The sequence below is a fragment of the Adiantum capillus-veneris genome, chromosome 21, assembly GCF_014529385.1.
Source record: "Adiantum capillus-veneris isolate H3 chromosome 21, ASM1452938v2, whole genome shotgun sequence".
In the NCBI taxonomy this organism is placed as follows: Eukaryota; Viridiplantae; Streptophyta; class Polypodiopsida; order Polypodiales; family Pteridaceae; genus Adiantum; species Adiantum capillus-veneris.
Genome location: NC_140951.1, coordinates 132,899,641 through 132,922,130, shown reverse-complemented (window position 1 = coordinate 132,922,130; position 22,490 = coordinate 132,899,641). Strand labels below are relative to the sequence as shown.

Here is a 22,490-nt window from a genome sequence, read left to right as displayed (position 1 = left end):
TTGCTGGTGTCTTACTCTGCTATTGATGATTTTAGGGGGCGTTGGCTAAACTGATTCAACTCCACCTTTAATGATAACGACTTGCCATTGGACCCTGAAGAAAGGACCGTTATCCTCCTTGGTGGGGAGGCTCGCAAGGAGGAGCTGTCCTTCTGGATACGCCGTGATCCGCACTCGAATGGAACCGTAGGGCACGTGCCTGTAGCAAAGTCCCTCGGCGAGGTTGTAACGCGGTGCTTGGGTGCTCTGCATAGGGGGATGGAGGGATAATGCCCTTCTTCCTATGCTTTTATTCTATAATCCGATCCCTTCCGAGGGAAATGATGTCATTCCTCCCAAAGCGAAGCCAAATGAGCTACAAGAGCGCCCAAGTGCCTTTCCCCCGCGGGGGGGTCAAATCAGGAAACTCCGAAGGGAAGACCGAAGCAAGTGCCGCAGTACCTGGGCCTCTGAACAGAGGTACTTGGTCGCTGTCATGCCCACAACTAGTTAGCGAGATGGGTCTCTCAAGGGCACTGTCCCAAGAGTGTAGATAATTCTGGCCTCTTGGGGAAGCAAAGCCTTACATAGTCCAAAGGAAATGTTGCTAATTGGACTATTTTCTTATTTTTAATGATTAATTTCTTTTTTAGGATATTTTATTATGTGCACTAAGAACTGTTAAAAGATTGTAGCTACAGGAACTGCCATCAGGAACAGACAACTCTGATGTGTCATTTGATGGGTGACGGTAAACATCGCGAAGGAGTTTCCGTACGTTCAGTGGAAAGGGCCGGGTTACGAGTGCCCCTGATGCGTCACATGATGGGTGACGGGTGTATCAGTAAGGGGGCATCCTGTAGGCTAAGGAGGAAATCCGAACTGAGTAAGAAAATACGCGTAAGAACTCAAGCACAAGAATAAAGATGGGTTCAATGAAGCTTTTTACAAAAAGCAGGAACAATCGCGGGAAGGCAGACGCTTTCCCGCGAGGAATCTATGTTTGCATTGCATTCGTGCATGTGGTTGCATCCAGGGACGCCTGGGAAGTGTTGTGAAATGCATTGGTTTTAACTTATAAGGTTTTATTGAGTTTTTGGGCAGGTTCAGACCAATTTTAAAATATGCCGGCCGTCCACTTAATAAGTGGGCAGCCACTTAGAAGATAAAGCAACAAAACCAGCCAGTGAATTCTCTCTCCCTATTTCAGGTAGAACATCGCAAAAAAGAAAAAAACCGGCCGTGATCTCTACGCGAGCAGCTATTCGTGCCGTGGCCAGGGAGCTATAAAAGCACCGCATGCCCTCACTCAAAGGGGGTACCAACGTCAGCAAGAGAAGACTCTGCCGCAAGAGATCGCGAGACTACGAAGCACGGAAGTCGCTTTTTCCCGTGCAAGAGCGACAAGTATCTATTGTGGATTCGCCATACGAATTGTTGTCGCGTGTTTGTGTGGTTTGTTTTGCAGGAATCTCCCGTCTTACGGGAAGGCCCTTCACGGGAACTACGGCTTCACGCCTAAGTCCCTTACGGGAAAGTACGGCTTCACGCCTAAGTCCCTTACGGGAAAGTACGGCTTCGCGCCTAAGTCCCTTACGGGAAGGAACGGCCTTGTGCCCAAGCCCTTTACGGGAAAGCACGACCTTCGTGTCTAAGATTACAGAACGGAGGGGTTTCCTCGGGTTCTCGTGCTTGTATACGAATTCTCCCTGAATAAAAGAATACTCTTAACGGGGGGGAACCAGCCCATCTTCTGGTCCCCAATACTGTGTCGATCTTCTCCCTTCTCTCACATTTGCAAAGTATTTTAATTTTCAGATTTTCAAGTGCTCGTGTACGCTCCCGTTTTGTGACAGGAAACTAGTGAAAATAGCGTTTGCCCTAGGAGCTTGGGTGCATAGTCATGGTCGTTCTTGTGCACTTTTTTGATGTATGAGGGGAACGGGCGGGAGTGCCCAACTTGACTCCTAAAACAAAAAAAACGAAAAAAAAAGAATTTTTATGTTGTTTGTTATGTGATGTCCTGTGATGTGTACAAGTGCTAGATGTGTCGTGTCTAGTGCATCGGTACTAACAGTCAGTGTCTACTACAACAGTTTATGGCCTCTGTCTGTTTTGCAGGCGTAATCGATGGCGATTACAATTCTTTCAAGAGGGGGGTATGTCACAAACTGGTGATGTGGGAGAGCCACCCGGAACGCCCGGAATATACGTCGACAGGCTGACCTGGCAGCAACGTACAGAATCCCGCTTTTTACGTTGATTGTTCGGAAGTTCCGAGTTTTACAGGGAGCTGTACGAAATTTCGCTTTTAGCGTTGACAGCTTTTGAGACAATTTGCTTTTGAAAATTTAATGCTTTTTGGGCTCTGCTTTTAGTAACCCTTGTAAACTCTTTATAAGTGGCCTTAGGGGCTCACTTCTCAGAGCATCTGGATGCAGAGTCTGAGAGCGAGCACCCGCGGGCTCAGTTATACTTTGCTCACAGATTAATATAAAAGTAAATACCAAAAGGGGCGCGAGTCTTTGGGGCCAATGTCTCTTGGCACGGAACTACGCTGGGCCGTGTCGATTCTCTTGTGAACTGTGAATTAATTTGAAGTGAATCTCTGCTGTGTCGCGGAAGAATCTTAATTTGGGGTGTCTAAGTTTGTTACATTGTTCCAACTTATAGGGTCCCGTCTGATGGGGACTAGGGGACACTAGCCCTTAACATAAAGCAAAGAGTCTAAATTGAGAAGACCTACTGACGTGGCAACACTGTACGGATTCCCGAAATTCGCGGAATCATACTGACGTGGCACATCGTACAGATTTCTGCGATCTATGGTTCATTTTACGAAGGGCATTGTTGGCAGCTCTTGAGGACCAGATGCTTCTGAGAACCTGAAGCTTTTCATGTATTGCTTTTAGAAGGCCAAGTGCCTTTATAAGAAGTGTCATGGCCTCGTTCTCCCTCAAATTGTCTTGGGAGCACTGAGCAGAGAGAGGATCCTCAGACATTGTACTTTGCCAATCATTAATATCAAACTTGTCCACATCCTTTTTGAGCCTCGGCCAATAGAAGTAAAGCTTAACACCTTTCATGGTGGTATCTATGTTGTGGTAGCCCGAAAAAGGTGGACAATGGCACTGTGTCAAAACCCTTTCCCTCAAAGGTTGTGTAACACACAACATTGTTTTCCGCATCAGATAACCGTCCCGTATGGAATAGCTTGCAACTGTCTCCCCACTTTGCAACCGGTGAAAAATGTCCGCAAAATCAGGATCGGTGGCGTACTGATCTACCATATCCTCGAAGCTTGTATGATGGATCATGGAAATAGCTAGAACGAAGGGCTTGCGAGACACTAAATTCTTTGTCCCTGAACATGGACGATCTGGAAATAAAATTGTGACAGAATGTTAGCCCACCTTATCTGCTTTTCCGAAAGTAGTAGCGTGAACCTTGCTGGCAAAGGCTCCTTTGAAGGTCAATAGCTTCTTCTAAAGCACTCTGTGTTAAAAGGTTAAATGACTAAACTCATTGCGAAATTTATTGCCGGATTTCCCTCTTTTGATCTTCAAGCTTGGGATTTATCTGTCGCCAATGTGCACCGTAATATGGTGTTCATAATGCAAATGTACATTGTCAACAGCTAATGCTATTGGAAGCTTTGCTGGATGCCACTTGTGCCAAGCTTGTTGTAGTTACCAATACTGGAACTTTGCTTTTGATTGTAAAATGTATAGCCAAACACCTTGTTGATTTGCGTATGATTGGCTATCAAAAATGTAAAATGTATAGCCAAACACCTTGTTGATTTGCGTATGATTGGCTATCAAAAAGCTAGAGTGGTAGCTATCATCGAAACATTATTGGATAATAATTTACAGGCGCATCGTTTCTATCGTGGTTTGCATTCTTTGCATGCCTGTGAGAACATTGTTAGGCTGCAAAATTATGCAGGAGACATGGTGACTTCTATATGTCATGCCTTCTTCGCTTCCTTCTTGGATCTTTTAGAGAAGGTAATTGCTCACACAAGAACAGCTAGAAACTCTTAGGTCTGACTTGGTGGGGGCCCATGTATCAATTGATATGTCTGCTGCTCTTGTGGCCAACATTACAGAAGAAGAGGTTGAGGTTGTGTTACTTTGCTTGCCCAAAACAAAAGCCGAGGGTGGGGTGGACTTACTAACGAATTATTGTCTTAGTGTGCTAACGCTTTGAAGCAGCCACTTACAGCACGCTGTCCGCATGCTTGGGCCTTTTGCACCATGCTAAATTCCTGGATGAATGGGCTTATTGAGTTATTTCGAAGGCTCCTTCCCCATGCAACTTTAATAGTGGTGACCTATTTCCTTAATGGGAGGAATCTGTAATATCTTTATGAAAGTCATTGCTAATTGTTTGCGTTAGATTTTGGTACAAGTCATTCACCCAGCGCACTATGGATTTAAAAAAGGGTGCAATATTCTGCATAATATCGTAATGTTCAGCTGGGAATCGATGATGCTAAAGCTACTTGGTTCGTTTAGATTTGCAGAAAGCCTTTGATCACCTTAGGCGGTCTTTCATTGCAGAATTGATGAATGCTATGAGTTTTGGCCCCCATCTGTGAGATATTGTACACACCATTAGTGCAGGTTCAACCTCTCGTGTCATGATGAATGATGGTGTCATTGACAACGTATCATTGACTTGTTCCGTGAGGCAAGGTTGTCCTCTCAGCCCTTTACGTTTTGCCATTGCTATGCACCCCATATTAGCTCTTCTTTCTTATTTTGCAATGGTTAATGAGATTGGGACTTTCCTCACCTTCTCTCCTGTTTGTCATCTTCAACATTTTCAGCTGCTTTTTTTGATATGCTTCGTTACTGGGTTTTTGTGCATAATCGATTTGTATGCAAGCTCTCTCGTCATTAGTTTGTCTCTTGGATTTGAAGATTCTATGCAAGTTTCTCTTTATGCCTTCATCGGCCTTTCTTGCCATTGTGAAGACTCTATGTAAGTTTGTGTGGACCTCTCCTTGTGATGGATTTAGCTTCTCAATATTCAAGATCTTTCGTGTGGGCTGGTGTTATTGGTTGCACTGTGGGTGGTGGTCCAGATTTATGAGGTGTCCTGGTAGTGAGTGCCACTAGTTAGTCTGGGGGAGCTATCTTCGCTGCTTGGGGCTCCAATATGTTTTGAGCAGATTTGTGCAGCATTGAACTGGACTCGTCAGCTGCTTCAGCTTCCTACCCTCCCTGTCTTCACAGATGTTGATACCTGCACAGACCCATTGATTTCCCCCCCTCAGCTTTGTGTTCCCCAGAGATCTTGAGGGTTTTATTTTGTTATGTGGGTTTTAGTTGTATTTTGAAACTGGCAGAGTCTGCCTCTTTTGTAATATCTTCTGTGACATCAAAGGGTACAAGAGAGAGTTAGGTGTGTACTCATCCTATTGGCTGCCTTGAAGTCAGGCCTCATCATGCATTGAATTTTTGTCAGCTTTGTACCATTCCCTTTTTGGGCCTCATCATGCATTGAATTTTTGTCAGCTTTGTACCATTCCCTTTTTTGTTTTGTTTTGTTTTTTTTTTTTTGGGGGGGGGGTGTGTTCATTATGCTGATCCTAATTGCTGCAAGACAGGCTTCATCATGTTGTGCTTGTATCACAGCTTTGTAATTTCCTACAGTAATGCGCCATTCCAGGGACGTATGGGACTCTCACGTAGATAGCAGTAGTCCTGTAAAAAAAGTTGGGGGAAGGAGGGAGATTCCCGTACTCTACGTCTTTTTTTTACGTTCGCAAACTTTTTTCTTTTTGAGGTTTTCTTTGACAATTTTTGTCTTGCATGTTAGGTTTGCTGCATCTGCCTCGGGAAGTATAAAGATGGTGTGGATTTGAGGGGATTGCCTTGTACCCACTTCTTTCATGTGGATTGTGTAGACAAGTGGTTGAAGATAAATGCAATATGCCCTCTTTGTAAGCACGAGATCAGTGGCTCAGCTGATGAATCCGAGCAACAACAATCAGGTAGAGCTCGTGAGTAGATGTGATTACTTGCAAAGAGGTAACTCACAGTACGTTGTATCCTAAAAGATCAGTGCAAGAGGCTAGCAGTTATTTTCAAGGTTTATTAGCCTTAAAACACAGCTAAGAACAGTCCTTCCGGCATGCAAGCTGAGAAATGGCCGATGAAAGTTGCAAGTACTACTGCGTGATTGCTGCCTGAGAAGCATGCGACTTGAACTACTTCAGCAGAGAGATCCAGGTACGTATGAAAATGAAGCTTCCTTACCGGAAATAGCACACATAATTTACCTAATGGATTAGCCATCTCAATTAGATGTGCCTGACAGTGTAATCATGGCTAATACAAGCAATGTATTGTAAATATCTGTGATGATCTTTGAATGTGCTTCTTAGATTCATCGTTGGAATTCACCGCCATGCTGCTCTGTCCTGTGTCAGATTGCTTGCACTGAGGAAAGCCAATAGGTTGTCAGTTTTCCTGGTGGGTGCTTAGAGGGACTTGTGACGCTTGTGTTGCTTTAGATGTTATTGTGGGGCGCTATTGTTGCTTTTTGTGTGTGCGCCTGTGTGCATGCGTGGGTGTGACTTTCTCCTCTAGAAATGGTTTTCTTTAGAGTCGTATTAAGAATTGGATTGGACTCCAGCAAAAAATAGTAAAAAAATTAACAGCAAAATCAGTAATTTCCGTTTTTCTGCTCTTGCTCTTTTCAAGAATGGTTTTGCTATTTTGTGATTGTCATTTTTATGTTGAACAAATGGACTTTTTGAAGGAACATATGAGGGAAGGATATTGTAGGTTGCTGATTGCAATCTGACTTAACATGTTTTTATGTTATCTCATTTTCATAGGCAGCAGAAAATACTCGCATGCCAGGAGTTTGAAAGAGAAAATCGCGTATTGGTTATGAAAAATGTATTCGTTTCCCATTTTGCGGACTTCATATTACCTACATGATGTCTTGCATATGAGATGTGAAGCTATAGGGTGAATGTTTAGATAGCGGGGTTGAGGATGATGCATTGGGACACTCCCATATGATGTTGGGTGCCTGTCATGCAAACACTTCAACTTTGCATAACACTTGTTTTTCTTTTTTTCACTTGTTGCATTGTAGATACGTCGACTATATATATATATACAGATAGATAGATAGATAGATAGATAGAGAGAGAGAGAGAGAGAGAGAGAGAGAGAGAGAGAGAGAGAGAGAGAGAGAGAGAGAGAGAGAGAGAGAGAACTTTTCCAAGCGTATGTGCTATTAATTTTGTGTGGATCACATTGGCTAATTTTCGATATGTATTGAGTTTCTCTTTTTCAAATACTAGATATAGATACTACTTTGTGCCTGAACTTCGTTAACTTTTTGGCTTTCTAATAGATGTCCGCGTGCGCTTATGCGCTAAGGTGACAGACAAGACTTCCATTGTGTTCATAAGTTTGATTACAATTTACTTTGATACATCCATTTTCTAAGAGGAAGTCTTATGCCCTTACCCCACACATGCACTTCTACACAATGCCTTCTTGTACACTCAGTCAAGAGTGGAACTTCTTGAAGTCCTTGTAATATGGAACGATGAAATTTTTTCACTCCATCCATGGTAAATCATAGCATCCTAATACAATCATGTTTTTCCATCCACCTTAGGACCACCTATGCCACCTTCAAACTTGAGGTACAACATTAATGTTGTGTAAATCCCTAGCTTGTCTAGACAGTGTTGAGTCCTTTCTAGGATCCTTGTGGAACCTTCATCTTCCTTTGACCGGTAGGTGATGAGATGACATGCAAATGTCGGTGCACCGCATGACCGAGCTCTTCCACATACCCATAATCAGTGACTTCATTCCGGCCTTAGAATTCTTGGATCGTAAGACTAAGGTTGCTTTGGATGAGGTTCACGCGGGTTTCGATACCCTCATCTCCAAGCTCATCCATGAATGTCAACAATGCCCCCTAGGATCGCCCCAAGTCATCTTGGATGTCTTGCTCGACAACCTTGACGCAAACAAGGCCGAGACTATTATGATGGTATGCCCTTGCGTTCCTTTCTTTTCTAGCTTTCTCATAATATGTTTAAAAAAAAAAAACCATAAGCGTGGTGAATTTGTATTAGAAGAGCAAAAAATTACAGCACGTCATCAAGCATAGTCCAGGGATACATAGACTGTTGGGCCATAGTTTGCTTGAGACCAATTATGATGCTTTTTTTGTTGATCTGTGCATCATTAGCATCCATATCATGTGGCAGTAGTGGTGAACTTAATCACGTTGTCTACTCTAGCCACATTCCAATTTCCACCACCACCTTCCCACATCACCCTCTCCATCATCCTCATAATTCACCACCAATCACCTTCATTTGCCTTTTCCCTTGCTCCTTTCCACCTTCCTTTTGTTGCTTGCACTCGTAGATGCTAACCTATCTAATGCTTCTCCCTCCCTTCCTCTCTCCACTGATTTCTTTTATTTTTATCACATTTTTTTCATCATAATTTAAACTATCCTTTTATCCATCCATTAGGAGAGTTTCAATTTTGGGCCCTGTAAGAACCGCCAACTTAGCATAGAAAGAGGTAATCCAATAAATACAAAAGTAGTTTTTTGGAATTCTATTTCTCATTGTACATAAAAGTTTGCTCGATTGCTTAAAATGCATGCTCGTACAAAATGCTTTTCGAGAGCCCAACTTAAGTGTGCACAAAAATCCATCTCCGTGAATCTTAACGAGTGATGTGATGTGAGATGAGAGAAAACACATAAGAGGTGTTTTCAAAATACAAAAAGAACACCACAGATGCATCCAGAATGTCAAAAAACTTTAGGATAGCACTTTAAAATACTGAAATCCGATGTCTCTAGCTCAAGATATAGCCTTTTTAAATCTGGGTCTCTTGAGGTCAGTACCAAGCGAGTAGAGGTCCAAGAGATCCCTCATGGTCATCTATTGGCTTGGTTCTGACCTCTTCATAGTCTTATATAGGACCTATCAATCGCTATCAAGTACGATCCATTCGAATTTGAATTGAGAGTACCTCACAGAAGGTGATGATGCTTGTGCGAGATAACATCATCGGGTCATAAAAAGGCGCTCGATGTTTGTGCAACATGTCGCTATCAAGCGCCATGTTGCACAAAAAAAGCTTACTTTTTTGGTGACGATGGCAATTTCACCAAAATGATTTTCATGGACATTTTCAAAAACGAGAAAAAAAGGCTTTTCTACAAAACGTTAGCCTTCTTCTTATTGGTTAAGGGGCATTCTCTCACTAGAGCTAAAAGGCTCAAAATTGAGTCCATTTCTTTCTTAATGTAAACCATCACATCCCATACTTTCGGGGAGGTCACCCATCAAAAGTTACCTATATCATGTGCATTCAAGTGATTATTAATATGCACTACATGTATATGCTATATTTACAATAATGGTGTTTTTGAAACCCTCATTCCCCTTGAATCTATACATAGTTATATGTTTTTGAGTATATACACTCCTTTTTGGTTAATCCATGTCATGGGATACACCTTGCGTATCAACTATCCCCTAGGCATGGCCACATCCATCAAATATCATTTACACCGCTCTAATCAATATAACTCCACTTTCCCTTCTCCCTTAAGTAAACCTTATCTTATATATGTTTTGGTCATAGCTAAGTTCTTCTTGGATTAAGGAGATATAATGCTTCACAATCTAATATCTACATGGTTATTGAGAGCTTCATGGACAGAGAAGATCTTGCTCGTAGTACATAGTTTTTTAAAGGATATATATGGTTTGCATAAAAATGCATAATAGAGCTTCGGGGCTATGGAAGCTCGAGAAAAGGAGAGAGTAGAGGAGATTGAGGCTTGTGAGAGGGAGAATCCTTGCTCTAAGAACCTTGTCTTGCAAGCTACACAAATCTTGGTATGCAGTTGTAAGAGGTGTGTGCATGGATAATTAGCGGTTTCTAAGCCATACTCAAGCTAGCCCACATCTCCCTTTTAGATGGCATTTTCTCATGCTTTTGGAGGCATTTGGGACCCATTTTAAAACCATTTTGACCTTGTAAAAGCACGTTTGATTTGTGGAGGAATTTGTGTGGCACTTGTAAAGATTGCATCATCCTTTTGTCACCATAAGGACCTGAGATGCACATTGGATTTCCTAGGTACTTTTGAAGGTTGCATTACATTTCTGGTATTGCTAGGCCATTAATGTACCTTTCTTGCTTAATCTTTCACCCCCAACTCTTTTTTTTATTTTACCCCTCTATTGAGGGTCATTTAAGTTGACCAAAAATTCATTTTGGTGACGGATACAGTTTTGTGTCAAAACATGGAACAAGCTACAATGGATAGTGAGAGTTATGATCAAATTGATCTTCATCCCTAACCACACTATGTAAGTCATAACCTCCATAGGATGTTGAAGTTGACCTTGAGGAGGACCAAGGCCCTTATTTTCATACGAATGAAAAAATAAAAATTGATAAAAATAACAAAAAACGATGAGTGGTCACGACCAAGGGATACTACGCATACAATGTCGGGGAATATGGGAATTTATGGAAATAAGATTGCATAAATGCATGCGAAGACGTGGAAGATGAAGGAGAAGCTCAAGATCACACAACATAGGAAATAGTATTATTTAGTGTGTGAAAGCAAAGATAAGGCTTGTCCTAGAGTGATGGACGTATAGGCAGTCCAAGGGAAAAAACCCTCTTAAAGCGAGGAAAAAGTGCCCCAGTGCTCCAAAGTGTGTTCACACTTAGCATTACGAGCAAATCCCCCCTAGGAGTGATACGATGAACATAAGCTGGGACTCATGTATAAAGAAGTGTCACACCCTAGGCTATCAAACCACAAAGGGAGTTCCTCCTAAAATTTGCAAAAAGCTTTGAACTTCTCATGAGTTTAAAGCCTTTGTTAAAAAATTGCAAGGTTGTCTTGCGTAGGCACATAAGCCAAGATGACCTCTCTTGTAGAGAGTCTCTCCTTTGCATCATGATATTTTTCACCTCAATGTGCTTCATGCGAGCATGGAACACTGGGTTCCTTACAACTTCCAAGCCACTATGACTGATCGTGGAGGTATACTGTTGTCCAACACCCAAGTCAGTGAAAAGGCGTATGAGCCAAGCGTACTTCATTGTAGATATGAAAGTTGCCCTATACTTATTCACACAACTAGAAGTGGCCATTGTAGGCTACTTTCTCAATCATATATGCATGAGCTGCTGAGCTCGAAACAAAAACCACTAGTGGACACTCGTGTGTCATAACAACTAACCCAATTTGAGTTTGAAAAAGCATGTAAATATGGTGGCAATGATTCTCCCCTGGGATAAAAGAACCTAAGATCTATTGTGCCACTAAAGTAGCAAAGATTCTCTTAACTACCTTATAATGCATAGATCCTCACCTATACATGCTGAACATCCGACCTCATAATGCATATATATCAAGCAACCAGCAGATTGTTGATAGAGAGTGACGATAAAGTAGTCTCCAATATCATGAAGACTAAACTTCAAACCTATCTCCATAAGAGTAGCAATAGGTTTGCAATCCTCAAGGAACAATTTACGTAACAATATCTCAGTATACTTTGTATGACTCAAAGCAATACCTCCATCAACCTGATTAAATTGTATTGCTTTGAGTCATACTTTGTATGACTCAAAGCAATACCTCCATCAACCTGATTAAATTGTATGCCCAAATAATGATGTAATTTTCACAAAAATATCATATTCCATTATTCACTATAGTGGCATATCTAGATTGCATGCAGCCAACCAATTTTTGAATTTTGCACGTCATCAAATGACAAAGGCTCTTCTTCATTATACATACTAGAAACAACCAAAACATAACATTGTGATGCATAAGGGGCATGTTGAAGTTGTGAATGAGTACGATTAGACAAAGATGAACCTGTGGAAACGGCTATGGAGTGTGCAAGAGAGGGGAGGAGAGTGTTGAAATTAGGGTTGCAGGAAAACACACACAACTTGGAGAAGACGAGGCACACAACAATGTATTACTTAGTGTGAAATGGAAAGATAGATAGCCCTAGAATGATGGGCGTATATACAATGCACGTGGAAAAAAACCTCCTAGTGAGGGATACCCCGACGGTCCTAAGTGTGTTCACACACATCACTACCACATGTATATGGCACAAATCCCCTATGGAGTGATGAGACGAACAAGAGTTGGCACATAGAGGAAAGGGAAGTGCCATGCCCTGAGGACATGATCAGTCCACAAAGGGGGGTAAGCCCAAATCTTTTTAGAAAGCTTCAAACTTCTCACGAGACAATGCCTTTGTAAAAAGATCTGCAAGGTTGTCTTGTGTTGGCACATAAGCCAAGCTGATCTCTCCTGTTGAGAGACTCTCCTTAACATAGTGGTAATGCACCTCAATGTGCTTTGTGCGAGCATGAAAAATGGGTTCCTTGCAACTGCCAATGCGCTCTAACTGTCAGTGTAGATAGTGTTGGCAGTGTCCTATACAACACCCAAATCAGCCATAAGGTGTCTGAACCATACACACTCAATCATAGCTGTGAAGACTGTCATGTACTCAACATCACAACTAGAAGTGGTCACAGTAGGTTGCTTCTTGCTCAACCATGATATACATGAACTGCCAAGCATGAAACAAAAACCACTCAATCTGAGTCCGAAAAAGCATGTAATTTTGGTGGAAATGATCCCCCCTTGGGATAAAACAAGCCAAGATGTAAAGTGCCACTCAAGTAGCGGGAAATCCTCTTAACAACCTGTCAATGCTTAGATCCTGGGCTATGCATAAATTTGATGACCTATGACATTGCAAAGTAAATATCCGGCCTTGTGTTGTATACATAGATGAGGCATCTAGTAGTTTGGTAAAGAGTGACATCTGCAGGATCACCAGCATCATGAAGACTCAATTTCAAACGTGTTTCCATAGGAGTGGCAATATGTTTGCAATCCTCAAGTCAAACCTTACATAGTATTGTCTCTATGTAGCTTTTATGACAAGGCAATACCACCATCACACTGCTAACTGTATACCCAAATAATGATGCAACATCCCCAAATATTTCATCTTGAAAGTAGCATTCAAATCAATCTTAATTTCAACAATATGTCTCTCATTTTGTCCAGTGATCAGCAAATCATCCACATGGAGAACCACAATGAGAAGTACATCACCCTTATGCTTTACATACAATGTGATTTCTGTTGGAATGCTACGAAAAAACTCGTTTGACCAAATGAGTGTCAGCTTTCTCATACCAAGCACGAGGAGGTTTCTTTATTCTCTTGTCCTTTCTTGACCTCACACACCTTTGAAGATGGTAAGAGTTAGCGGGGTATGAGAGTAGATTGAGAGGAAGAAGGAGTAGTCTTACGAGAAAGATGTACATCTCCTCACATAATCACTCATATTAGCATAGCATAGCTTAGTAATTAGCATGGTAGAGGAGATGAGCATGCATTGAAGCTTGGCTCTTGATTGGATTTGCATCACAAAGCCAAGAGTTGTTGGTGTAGACCTCCCTTCTCACAAGCTTGGAGTAGGTGATAAGCTTTCCATTAAAGCTTGAGAAGGAGAGAGAGAGTCTTTTTGCTTCACACATGAGCTAGTGTGAGCGTGTGTGGAATAATTCCTTCACAAATTCAGTCCCCCCCTCTCTCTTGGTCGATCCCTCATGCAATTTACTCATGCTTCATTTGCACACTTTATCCTCTTGTCCTTTCTTGACAAAACCGCGAGGTTGCGTAATATGTCACCATTCAAGAAAGCAGTAACAATGTTTGACTCATGTTCATCCCAACCAAAATGAGCTGCCAATGCACATAGAAAACACACAGTAGTCATACGACAAGTGGGAGCAAAAAGTCTCTTCATAATCTATGCATTACTGTTGTGCATAACCTTTTGCAACAAGTTGAGCCTTATAGCGATCAATCTCACCATTCGACTTGCGTTTCAATGTGTAAATCCACTTTGTACCAATGGCCTTTTTGCCAAGAGGCAAATCACATAAAGCCCATGTGTCATTTTCTATAAGTGCATCATATTCTAATTGCATGACAGTCATCCAATGTTCTGAATTCTATGCTTCATCAAAAGACAGAGGTTCCTCAACATCATGTAAGCTAGACACAACCAAAGCATAACAATTTGATGCATAAGATGCATGGCAAGAATTTGAATGAGTACGACTAGACAAAGGTCTATCCAATTCACTGTCACGCAAAGTATGCACCAACCATGTAGGCATACCTCTAGCTTGCTCATTCTCAACCCTTTCCTCATCAAGTACATCTGTATCAGTAATATGCTGATATGTACCATTTTCAGAAACCCCCATAGGCTGTACATTTGCCTCATTGGAATTTACATTCAAACTTTGACCATTAAAAAGAGGCAACAAAGTGTCATAAATGTCATGTGAGCTTACATTACTGTATCTGGTACATGACAGCAAGGGCTGAACAAAATCTTCCACAAACACGTCGTCCCTTGAAACCAAGATACGCTTTGTTTGCAGATGATACAACCTGTAACCTTTGCTTTCAACACTATAACCAACAAAAATACATTTGACAACCTTATCATCCAATTTTTTGCGTTGCGTTTGTGGCACCAAAGCATATTTCAAACAACCAAATACGTGTATGTGCTCAATAGATGGCTTTCTATCATGCCATGCTTCATAAGGAGTCATAGACCGCAAAGCTTCGTAGGACACCTGTTAAGCACATAAGTGGCACACATAATAGCCTCAAGCCAAAACGAATACGGCACAACTTGACTCTTGACCATACATCGTGCCATTTTCGTAAGTGACCTATTTTTCCTCTGAGCAACACCATTTTGTTGAGGCGTATAAGGATTTGTACACTGGTGTTTTATCCCACGACTAGCCATAAATGCATTAAATTCATGAGACATATACTCCCCCCCTCGATCGGAATGGAGGGTACCCATAGTACATTTTGATACATTTTCAGCCATAGCCAGAAATTGTTTGAAGCACGTGAATACTTTGGACTTTGCTTTAAGCGGAAATACCCATGCATGTCTGGAGTAATCATCAATGAAAGTTATGAAGTAAAGGTAATTGCCCAAGGAAGGGGTTTGCATGCGCCCACAAACATCACTATGCACAAGCTGCAACCTGCATGTGGCCCTAACTGAACCATCCATTGAAAACTTCAAACGTTGCATCTTACCCAAAATACAACCTTCACAAACATGTTTGACATGTGCTTCAAGAGGTAGCAAGGAAGTTCAAGAGGTAGCAAGGAAGCAACCATATCAGAGTTTTGCAAACGTAGCAAGCTAGCAAAATTCAGATGTCCAAAACGTGCATGCAAAAGTTTTGCATCTGAAATAGCCTTAAAATTCACAACTGCATTTGCAAAATTTTGCCCACACTTGTCATACAAAGTGAGATTATACAGCCCACGGCATAAAATGCCAGATGCAACGATTTCATCACCGAAAGTGAAATCATGTACTATACATCTATCATCCACAACTTTGACTACAAGACTAAGTCTAGCAATTGCAGATACAGACAAAAAATTCTTCTTGATGCAGGTACATAAAGTGTATCAACAAGTGTGAAAGAACGGCCATTTGCAGCAGTAAGCACAATCTTTCCAACTCCTTGAACCGGATAAGAGGCATTGTTGGCACAAGTAACTCCTTGAACCGGATAAGAGGCATTGTTGGCACAAGTAACTGAATTCCCATGAGGGACAGATTCAAGAGAGGTACTCTCACACAAGGTTTGTGTCGGCCATCTTGGCATGACTCTAGCATGCTCAATTTAAGCCCAATCCTCATTGATTATGTAAATTTCATTAAAAAATGGTTGATATGTAATTTCATTTGAATCCTCCATAGGCTATACATGTGCCTCATTCGAACTTACATTTGTACTCCCACCATTGAATAGTGGCAACCAAGTATTACATACATTCTATGAATTCATATTTCCTCCTTAGAATATGCTAACAAGGGTTGAACTACATCTTCCAAAAAAATAAAATCTCGATTAATCAAGATACGCTTCATTTGTAGATGACACAACCTGTAGCCTTTGCATTAAACATTGTAACAAACAAAGACACATTTTACAGCCTTGTCATCCAATTTTTTGTGGTGTTGCTCAGATACCAAAGCATAATTCAAGCAACCAAACATAGGCAAGTGACCAAGGATGGCTTTTTGCTATGCCAATCCTCATAAGGAGTGAGAGACTACAATGCTCTAGTGGGACACGTGTTTAGTACATGCGCATCACACATGACAGACTCAAGCCCATATACATGTGGCAAAGCCTGGATTTTGACCATGCATCGTGCTATCTCCATAAGTTACTTGTTTTTCCTTACATCAACATCATATTAGTGAGGGATATACAACATTGGTGTTTTATGCCATGACTAGTGAAAAATGCATCGAAGTCTTCTAAAATGTACTCTCCCATACTACAACTAGATACATTTTAGCCATAAGCAAAGTTTCTCAAAGCACAAATACTTTGGACTTGGATTAAGCGGATATACCCATGCTTGCTTGAAGTAATCATCAATAAAGATCATAATGAAGAGTACAAGCAATTCCCAGAATATGTGTATGCATTGGACCACAAACATCACTATGGACAAGCTGCAATTTGTGAGCAACTCACACATACCCATCCTTTGAAAATTCAGAACGTTGCATTTTACCCAAAATAGAGCTTTTACAAACATGTTTCAAGGGTGCCTCAAGAATAGGCAATGCAGCCATATCATATTTTTGTGAACATAGTAAACTTGTAAAATTCATATGACCATAATACACATACCAAAGTTTTAAATCTGAAATGGCCTTGGAATTAGAAACTATGTTTGCTAGATTTTTCACACATTTCTTGTAGGCATTGACCTTATACATGCCATGGAACGCAGAACCAAATGTCACAATATAATATTTAAAATTGAGATCATGCATTGTACATCTCATCCACAAACTTGACTAGAAGACCAAGTTTTGTAAGTGCATATATAAACAAAAGGTTCCTCTTAATCTCAGGCACATACAAAGCATCAAAGAGTGTGAAAGAGCTCCTTATAGAAATAAACACAATATTTCCAATTCTCTGAACTAGATAAGAGGCATTGTTGACACAAGTAATAATATTCTCATTCGGGACAACCTCAAGATAAGTGAACAAATCACTATGAGATGCAATCTGCTTGACTGCACCACTGTCAAAGTACCACATGTTCCATAGAGTGTGCAATACATGCATCATGAATGGATGGGTCATAGACACTACATACCAAAAACCCATTCTGCATTTGCACAATAGTACCGAATCTGTATTGGAAGAAGCGTTAACAATGGCTATATTTCCCTCTTTCTTTGAAGCCTATTCGACATTAAGCTTAGGAAATTGCCTGATGGCATGATCAGTTTTCTCTATAGTAATGAAATTTCAAATTCTTCTTGCCTTTATCATCAGATTTATTATACCTATTACTATTTGAAGAAGCAACAATTGTGGATGCAGGCATGCTACGTGTAGAAGCATTGAAGTGGCAACAACGACATTCTTCTTTTGCGGTGTAGCAAAAAAATATTATTCAACAATAAGTTCCTTAGCCCTATTTTTTATCGATTGGGCCTCTTCTAGAAATACATAGACAATGTTGGAAATACAACCACAAGAATGGGTGCAAACATGGAAAAGATGAAGGAGGGTTCAAGAGCACATAATACAAGAAGTAGTATTACTGAGTGTATCACTAAGATAAGGCTTGCTTAAAGTGATGGACACATATACAAGCCAAAGATATAAACCTCCTAAATAGAAAAAAAGGTACCCGGATGGTCCTAAGTGTGTTCACGCACATTACCACCATAATGTGTGAACAAATATCCCTTGGGAATGATGCGATGAACATGAGCTGTCACTCATTTATAGGGAAGTGCCATACCTATGTGATTAATCCACAAAGGGAAGTAAGCCCAAAGCTTTGTGGAAAACTTTAAACTTCTGATGAAGAAAAGCTTGTATGAAAAGATCAACAAGGTTTTCTTGCATAATCACATAAGCCATGTTGACCTCACCTGCAAATACTCTCTCCCTGATAAAATAATAATGCATCTCTATGTGCTTTGGGCAATCATTGAACATTGGGCTTCTTGAAAATGTAAAGCATTGACCATTGATAAAGATGGTAATGGTAGAACGATGTCCAACAACCAAGTCAGTCAAAGGGTATGTGAAAACTACCCTATGCTCAACCTCATAACTAGAAATGGACTTGGCTGTGAGACTATATAATGAGCATCCGGCCTTGTAATGCATATACATATCAAGCAACCAAAAGCCTGACAATAGAGGGGATTTCCATTTTTCAAGCGAAAGAAAGCAAGCAAAGTAGAATTTTGAGTGAAGATGACCAAAACTTTGATATTGCACCATCATAAAAGAGATAAAGAAAATCACACAAAGCATGGTTGAAACACCGGGAGATGAGAGACCGTGTTATTGTTAAAGAAAATGTTAACAAATCAATGAAAAGAGAACACATGACCCTTGAAAACAAAGAGTTTTCAAAAGCAATCTTTCGTTGCAAGCAAAAATAATTTCAATTGATTTTATCACAATTTTACTATTGACCATAATCTTACAATGTGCCCACACAAAAGATGGAAGATGAATCACTTTTAGAAGCTATCCATTCTTGATTTTTTACAAACAAGAGGACATTACAAACACCAATAGAAAACACTGTCTTGATAGTGTTACATGGTTTTATTAAAAGAACATGTATAGAAAACACAAGTTTGAGCTAAAAACCAAAGGTTCATTTGATAATGTTTACTTAGAATGGAGCATCCATGTACTTCATATAGATGTTTGATTGAAAAATTCAAAAGACTGGTCTAGGACTACATTGTCAACAGAAGAGAAGTAAAGCCTAGAAATTTCGTGCAGATTCGGTGGTGAAAGGACTTACTACGAGGCAACAAACATCCAGCTTGTAAACTTTTGCACCTCAAGGCTCGACAAGCTTGATTTTGGTTTTGTAATATTATGACGTGTTTAATACAATACACTCACGAATTGTAAGTTTTGCTATTAAAAAAAAAGATGTTCGATTGAAAAATGATCTAATCCTCTCTTAAAGTATTCACATATATACTAAGTAATTTATTGAATAGTTTTATGCATGACAATATGAGAGAGATAAAATTTGATTGTCATGACTATATCATTGCATTTAAATCTTAAAATATCCCTATGTCTTATTATGAGCTTAGAAAAGAAGTTCTGAACTCAAAATGAAGTAAAAAGCTTCAAAAAGGCTTTACATGGGTCTAAATTTTTATAGTTGTTAGAATTTGACAAATTTGACCACATCATTACATCTAGAACGCCAAAAAATTTATAAAAATGATCACTTATATGTCTCATTTTGACAACCTAGAGATAGAGTTTTGAACCAAAAAAGGTCTCAAAACTGCTCGAAAGGGTCTCACACTGACGTGGGAATCTTTTCGACGCTTCTAAGATGGAATTTCATTGTGTATGGATAGTTGTTTCTAGGATTATGGGCCACTCCAAACGCAACCACGTGGCCAAAATTACAAAAATTCCATCTTAAAGACGTCCAAAAGGGTCCCACATCGGGGTCTCGAATCCTTTTGGATAGTTTTGGGACCCTATTTGGTGTGAAACCTTGCCTCCACGTATCAAAATAAACATATGCACAGTCATTTCTAAGTTTTTGGACGTTTCGGACGCAATGGTGTGGTTAAAATTGTCAAAATCTAATAGCTATAAAAATTTAGACTGATACAAAGCCTTTTGAAGCTTCTTACTTCACAATTAAACATATTGATATTTAATTTCAAGGTTTTTGGGACATCTCAATGCAATGGTTTTTTTAAGATTTATGGGCATCTAAAATGGTTGGCTGATCAAAATTATCAATATTTCTCTCTCACTTAGTATTATGATAATGAAAATTCTATAATTTTACACAAAATACCTTGCGAGATTTTAGGTCACGTCCATGTTTCTTTTGTTAAGTGTCAGAACAAAGTGTATCATTGAAATATAATAGTGAAATCAATGTCATAATTTTCCATTGTTAATTTATATTTCACTAAAAATTGAAGTAAAACATTTTTAAAACGTACATTATTGCAAATTGGCTTCTATATCAAATATAGTTATTGTAGTCTTTACTGTCTCTAGGGGATGGCTTTCAGGTCATTATGCAAGAGAATCTCTTCAATGTCAGCATGCATATTACTTAGTACGAGTAGCTTTTACTCTTCCCAAAGCAAGCTCATGATTGGGTTTCATGTCATGAACACGCAACATCTCTTCAATGGTAGTATGAACATAAACTTAAATTGTGTTCTATACACCATCTTCCTTTTGTAAACATGTAGACAAATCATATTTTTAAATTAATTGTTTTGTTGATTAGATGGATGACTCGGTCGGTATTTTCTTTGCTCAAAAAAGTTCGCTCGAGGTTTGGTAAAACTCATAGATTGAGAGAGTGACATCAAATTAGTCTCCAACATCATGAAGGCTAAGCTTCAAACCTATCTCCATAGAAGTAGCAATAGGCTTGCAATCCTCAAGGCTAAATATGTGCAAAAATGTCTCAATGATACTTTGTCTAACACAAAGAAATACCTCCATCAACTTGTTTAAAACCTTGTGTCGAGTCAATGATGCAAAAATACCAAATTAGATATCTTAAAAGAGGCATTCAGATTAGCCTTCAAATGATATCTCCCTCATTTGTTTTAGTGAGCAACATGTCATCAAATAAGAGCATAATGATAAGAAATACATCATTTACATTTTTGACATGCAATGTTCTCTTAGTTGGACTTTTCTGAAAAACACGTGCAACCAAGTAAGCATAAATCATTTCATACCAAGCACATGGTGCTTGCTTCAAAACATACAATGCCTTTTATGTCCACGCCTTGATTTTTTGTCCTTTTTGAATAAAACCACAAGGTTTCAATACATACAATTTCTCATGCAAATCATCATTTAAAAACACGGCCTTTGTTTTGACATACATTCCAACCATTATGAGCTTCCATTGCACAAACGTTGCGAATGGTAGCTATAAGATAAGTGGGAGCAAAAGTCTCATAAAAATCAATGCCCGTCTCTTCAACTTAAAAACCAACTTAGTATCAATGTCATATTTGCGCTTCATTAAATGACAAAGCATCTTCCTCATCATACATATTAGACATAGCCAAAACATCATAATGTAATTCATAAGAGGAATGATGAAAGCCTAAACAAGTATGACTAGATAAAGCCGCATCTAATTTTTTTATAAGGTTTGCACCAGCCACCTTTGCATACCTCTAGCCCGCTAATATTTAGACCTATACTCATCAATTACATCTTGTAAACCTTCATTAAAAAATGGCCAATTTGTAGTGTCGTTCAAAAACTGGATAGATTGTGAGTGTGTCTCATTATGACTTAAATTCGTACTCTTACCACTTAATAGAGGCAACAACAACGTATCATAGACATTTTGTGAGCTAGTATCCATCTCCTTACTACATGCTAACAAGGCATGAACTTCATATATATTTTGTGAGCTAGTATCCATCTCCTTAGTACATGCTAGCAAGGCATCTTCCACAAAAACAACATTTCGACTAATCAAGATACAGTTTGTTTGTGGATAATAAAATTTATAACCTTTGATTTCTAGACTTACAGACAAAAATACATTTCACAACATTATTATCCAATTTTTTGCATTGTTGCTTAGGCACAAATGTATAAGCTCAGCAATCAAACACACACAAGTGACCAATGGATGGCTTCTTGATTGATAGACTATAACGTTTAGTACATATGCAACACACATGACAGCCTCAATAAAAATTCATGTGGAAAATCTTGGCTTTTTAATCATGCATCGTGTCATCTCCATAAATGACCTTTTTTTTCTCTCTACAACATCGTTTTAGTGAGGGATATACGACATTGTACATTGGTGTTTTATCCCAAGGGGTACACAACATTGTGTATTGATATAATATACCATGACTTGTGAGAAATACATTGAATTTTTAAAGATATATTATTTCCCCTCAATCAAATGGAGGGTATCCACACTACAACCAGATACAAAGAATTAAAAAGTGTAAAAGAGTTTCCACCTACACTAGTAAGCACAATCTTCCTAGTTCCCTGGATAAGAGGCATTGTTGGCACACATGACAATATTCCATTAGGGATAGTCTCAAGAGAACAAATCATGATGAGACGCAATGTGCCCGGTTGCACCATTGTCAAAGTACCACATGATCCAAAGATTTCACAATACATGTATCATGAACAAAGGATTCTTATTGATGTTGCACACTAAAAGCCCCATTATGTATCGTGCTCAACATTTGTTAAATCTGCATTGGAAGAAGCATCTATAGTGGTTGTGTT

The 22,490-nt window shown here is 39.6% G+C and overlaps 1 protein-coding gene across 3 annotated transcripts in view; it reads left to right on the top strand.

The window, feature by feature from the left end:
• The window catches only part of LOC147431756 (E3 ubiquitin-protein ligase At1g12760-like), a 35,953-nt gene extending 29,279 nt beyond the window's left edge, over window positions 1-6,674 (top strand). For all 3 annotated transcript variants that reach the window (XM_086494257.1, XM_086494256.1, XM_086494255.1), the window contains exon 5: window positions 5,809-6,674. In XM_086494257.1, coding sequence (XP_086350383.1) covers window positions 5,809-6,000 — 192 coding nt within the window. In that variant the 3' untranslated portion in view covers window positions 6,001-6,674. The remainder of the gene's footprint in view (window positions 1-5,808) is intronic.
• The last annotated feature ends 15,816 nt before the right edge of the window (window positions 6,675-22,490 follow it).